Source organism: Gavialis gangeticus, unplaced genomic scaffold, assembly GCF_001723915.1.
Source record: "Gavialis gangeticus isolate Ggan-Ray unplaced genomic scaffold, GavGan_comp1, whole genome shotgun sequence".
Lineage (NCBI taxonomy): Eukaryota > Metazoa > Chordata > Crocodylia > Gavialidae > Gavialis > Gavialis gangeticus.
The window spans coordinates 21,151,638-21,156,714 of record NW_017728993.1 but is presented as its reverse complement, the minus strand read 5'-3'; the positions used below and the strand labels follow the sequence as shown (position 1 = coordinate 21,156,714).

At 47.1% G+C, this 5,077-nt stretch overlaps 1 protein-coding gene across 1 annotated transcript in view; it reads right to left on the bottom strand.

The window, feature by feature from the left end:
• Nucleotides 1-604: 604 nt before the first annotated feature.
• Nucleotides 605-5,077, bottom strand: part of AGBL4 (ATP/GTP binding protein like 4) — a 1,816,099-nt gene continuing 1,811,626 nt past the window's right edge. The window contains exon 15 of the mRNA XM_019528308.1: nt 605-3,013. Coding sequence (XP_019383853.1) covers nt 2,893-3,013 — 121 coding nt within the window. The 3' untranslated portion in view covers nt 605-2,892. The remainder of the gene's footprint in view (nt 3,014-5,077) is intronic.

Sequence of the window (5,077 nt, the reverse complement as noted above, 5' to 3'; positions counted from 1 at the left end):
CTGATCTACCGGATTCAAAGCAGTTTGCCGTCCCAGGCTGACTATGACTCAATATGAGCAGAGATTTGAACCTGAAACACCCAACAACCTCATGTCAAGGCAGTGCCTTAATCAGCAGGCTACAGAGCGTGAGTCTCTCTGCCTTGAAAGCTGCATCAGAACCACCGTGTCTTGGTAAAATGATTTGGCTTGAATGAAGCACTTTATTTCAGTGAAATTTCATATCACCCCAGGTGTCCTGACCAGGGGCCAGGTGTGACAGAGCTCATGGGAAAGTGAAGAGGACTTAGGAGAAATATGTGAATAGCCCAGTTAGGTTTAAGATCACATTGATATGTCCAGGAGATGTTGTGAGGACAGGCTGAGCTGCAAGTTTGTATGAAGGGAAGCAAGCCAGGAATGGAGAGGTTCACCTTCATGGCAATGCCATTTCGAAGTAAATCCAACACATCCAAATACAGAGGCCAAGTCAAGGGAACCTTGGAGAACTGCCCACAAAACAGTGAGATGGCTTTGCAGCGCCTCCCATTTCCAGCTAACACCAAGGATCATGATCAATACTGCAAGATAGACAATGAAAATGAGGAGAAACACACCACTTCCACACACTGAATCACTTTATTCAGTCTTCCTAGAGTAGACAGATTCTCTCGAGAGTAGAAGACAACCTGCAACTGTACAATTATAAGAAACCATTTGCAAAGCAATAACAGAGTTCTGCAAGTGTTTTCTTTCAATCAATATGCAAAAGGAACATTTTCTCCCCCCCAAATAAACCAACTTTGAAAATCTTCCACTAAAACCTTATAAAACCCAACTACAGTCATAAATTAACATTAGATTAATTCAAAGGACAAGCTATCCCCCTTCTGCATGCCTTCTAATCCATATCTCCAAGAGGTCATTTTAATTATCATGCTGTCACCGCTATTCATTACTCTGCTTATAGAGACAGGAAGCCAGCACTGTGCCTTTTCGGTGCATTGGTATTCATCATATTAAGGCACTTTTCTCTTCTTAAAAATGCACACAGTTTAACCCTATAACCTTGAAATGCTGACAATATTGAGTTTGTTTTTATCGTTTTCCTTCCCCTGGGTCACCCTTTCCTGTTTTCAGCTTGTTTCTTCTTCTCCCATCTCACCCCTTCCCAGAGATTAAAAAAGAAAGAAAGAAAGGAAGAATCAGGTTGATAGACTGTAAACACACAGATGTTGTCAAAGAGTATTTGTTGCTTTCTTGGCATCTGGTCCATTGCGAGAGACAGGCAGGGCCAAGTTCTGCCCCTTGCTTGTTCCCACAGGCTCCTATTGCTTTGGGAGGCTGCCTGGCTTTATGCGATGGCACAACAGGTTCACAGTCAGTCCCTCTGTATCTCCAGACACAGCAAAATACACGTCGGTGGGCACTGAACTGGAGCCGTGGGATTGCAAGGCAGATCCTCAGCTGCCACTGTGTTTGCTCATCAGTGCAAAGCAAGTGGAAAGCTGCTCTCAGGGGGCAGCCAAGGCCTCTCCCTCCAAGATGGAAATCCTCAGGTTGCATAGAGCTGTCTACACTACCTCTGTGCCTCCCAATGTGCTGGAGGGCAAGCACAGAAGCAAAGCACAGGGTCCACTTCTAGATTTCTGGTTGCTACCTGTGTAAACCAAGGTCTTTTTAAATTTTGCCTGTGGCCACGTCTGACAATTGGCCTGGCCCAGATCAGCAGCTGCAAATCGGGCCCCGTCCTCTCCGGTGCTGGAGAGGTTGGGTGGTTTTGGTCAAGCAAGAAGCACTCACACAAGGGAACAGTAAAGTTAAGCGGCCTGGTAGATCAGGTCTTTACCTAGTGTTTGAACTCCAGTTTCACTAGAAACGTGGGTGTCTGGGAAGCCTGGGTTGACCTTTGTATTGGTCCTGTAAGCCAGGGAGGAGGCTGCCCGTGGCAGAGAGCATCCCTGGTGAAACCTGCCCCAGAAGCCGAGTCTTGTCTGGCTTTGCCAAGGGAGCATTAAGAGGAGGAGGCAGGGGTTTAAGGAGACACAAGTGGGAGACCCTTGTGGGAAGCCTTTAAGGAGACACAAGTGGGAAGCCAACCAATGCTGCCTACTGCCTTGCAGGCAGGGCAGGCGAGAGCCCGGCCTCGCTGGGCACCGGCCTGGAGGGGTCTGTGCCTGGCATCCAGGTCTTGCATGAACTGCAAGTGAGGGCACGCTTGCTGCAGTCTTGTGGAGGCACAAAAACAAGAGCTTGTAACAGCTATGCTAGCTGTATGGGCGATGGCAGTCACATAGGCATGCGTCTGTCTCTCTGAATAATGATCTGTATAACAGCTCCTTAAGGGAGCTCATGGAAAGCTCCTAACCAGGCAAGAAATGAACACAGACCCATGGAGGAGCACATCCCTGCCCTCTGCCCATAAGTCCTAACCCGCAAACACAAAAAGCGAGATAACTGGAACGGCACGTGCAACTGGCATAAAGACGTGAGAATTTGCCACTAACACGGGAGGAAGCGCACAGCGTATCGAGGAACTTTGAACTGTTTGCTCTGTCGATGGATGGCCCCTTTAAGCAGACCAAAAGGGTTTTTATGGTCCCCCCCTCCCCCCCTTTTTTTCCTGTTAACTAACGGCTTTTTTGGCCGCCAAAAAAACCGATTTCTTTTTTAATCTATCCATTCTCTTTTTTTCCAGAGATGAGCAAAAAGGGCTGGAATTGATTTGCCATCAGTAAAAAGAAAATCAATAGTAAAATTTCTAGCTAATTTCCCCCTCCCCTCCAGACTATTTGTTATTATAGAAATACTTGTCTGGGGAGAAACAAAGAGAACTCTTATCAGCTCAAACCCCAGGGGAGCTGAGCCAACTCCTTTTCCTCGGCCGGCAAAACGGTCTTCCTCTCTCAGCTTTTATGAGGAGTGGGAATCATCCTTGAGACTTGTCTGGCTTCTCTTCTCCAGCTTGCTGCCTACGTGGTTATTCCCTGGGCCCCGCTGGGCAGCACCTTTGAACAGGGGCAGTTTTTCTTTCCTGCAGATGGGAGAAAGAGAGAGAAGGCACCCATTGAATCACCATAGAGAGGCTCAGCACTATGGAAGCCCAATATTCTGGTTTTTCCTTTTAAAAAAAAAAAATCTTTGTGCAGAATCAGATGGGGAAGTGAATTTACAAGCTAGCCATGTCATTTACTCCAGACATTAGCAATGTCACCTATTTTATTGCTCCTATGGCCAGGGTAGAAGGACTCCCCCCTGAGCCTCCAGTGTCTTGTCCAGTCCAGGCTCATATACTAGATCCACCACTTTATTAGTTAGTCCACATGCTGATAATCTCACAACAGCTTTTACTCATGTTCTGCTTAATTTTTCATAGGCTTCATTTTTGCCTGTTTCTCTGAGCTGTAACATTGTGGATGTGCTGGTGCATACACCCTTCCAGTACCCAGATCTGCACACATCTTCCCAGGCAATGCCCACCCCAGTCCAACCAGTGACATTCAACTCTCCCTAGGCCTGAAGAAGGGTGTTTGTGCCTGAAAGCTTGCAAAGAACAACTTTTCCAACTCTTCAGTTGGTCTACTAAAAGAGATCACATCTACCCAAAGAACCTCGTCTGCCTAATAATTACATGTGGATGCACATGTTTAATGCGGTATAAATGTTTCCTTAAAAATCAATCTCTCCCACTTCACTCACCTTTATTCCTCTTCTCTGGGTTTTCTCCTATATGATGTGCACATGGAAAATGGTTTGGCGACAATATATGGCATAGGGGTAGAAGGCAAAGGGACTTCTCTTCTTGCTATGCTGTAGGAATCAAGACCGCTCCAGTTCTTGGTCTGAACTGCATTGCTTTTGTGTGTCATCCCACCAACTACGGGCGGAAGAAAAAATCCTGGCTCTTCAGCTGTCTTTTTTCTATGTTGGTGGCCGGACTCTCAAAAGGGACCGTATTGGTTTAGCTCTGCTTGCACTGAAGGCAGTGTGGATCTTACCCCTGGCTTCAACGTGAGCAGAGGGCAGCCAGTGAAGTACTTTGGAAATCCCTCCCTGAGCAGCCAGCAACAATGCGGATTATGAAGACACAAACCCTGGTTTCCTTCTCTTAGATTTTGCTCTGTTGCCTTTTCTGTACCTCACCCTCAGCTTGTGAACAGACTTGGTCAGTGCTGGTCTCACGCTGCTCACTTTTGCTTCTGGTTTTGCAAACACTAGTAAAGTGCTGCTGTGCCTGTGTGTACAGCACCCTGCAGGAAGTTTTGACGCTTTTTAATAAAACTTTTTTTTTTTTTTAAATGGGATCCATTTTCAAACTGCAGCTGTGGCACCCTTTGGTGGACCCCACTAATCCTGCTCTTTACTCCAGCTCCTGCCAGGGTACCAACCTGTCCTCGCCCACCACATCTCTGATGGTAAATAAGATGCAAGTTTTAGAGGCTGCCATAAGAAGACCTGAGTGAGTCTGTAGGTCCTTCACTCTGACCCAGATCTTTTGACTCCGAGTCTTATGCGGGGATCTCTCCTCAGTATGCTCACTCCCACCCTTCCGGTGGGCTCTCTCTTTGTGAAAGTTCACAGCTTATAAGCTCGAGCCCCGTCTTTCAGCAAGGGCTCACTCATTACCTCATTTCATCACACACACAGTGCTTTCCCCAGGCACCCAATCCCCTGCAGCCATCCCCGTGGCTCACAGCTAAAACAGACTCAAAACCAAAATGGAAACACATAACTTATCTCCATGTGAGACTCTTTCTGCTGAGCAGCTTCTTCTTTGAGACTCTTCTTTTCCTTCCAGGCTCTGACCCAGTCTGAGGCTCTCTTTTAAGAGCCAGGCTTATATGGCTCCAGGCTCCATCCCCTTCCAGTTGCCTGACCCAGCACGCAACTAGGTGCAGGGTTTTTCCTTTCACAAACTAGCATGCTTATTACTTTGGAGCTTGCCTCTCCATAGCTAGTACCTGCAGCCTGCTGATTTACAAGCAGACTTAGGGTTCTGCAGCCAGCTTCTGTCTCTCCAGTAACAGGGATTAGGGGCCCAGTTGGATATGACAGAGAGAGAAATTGTAAACCCCCCCGCCCTTATATATATATATAT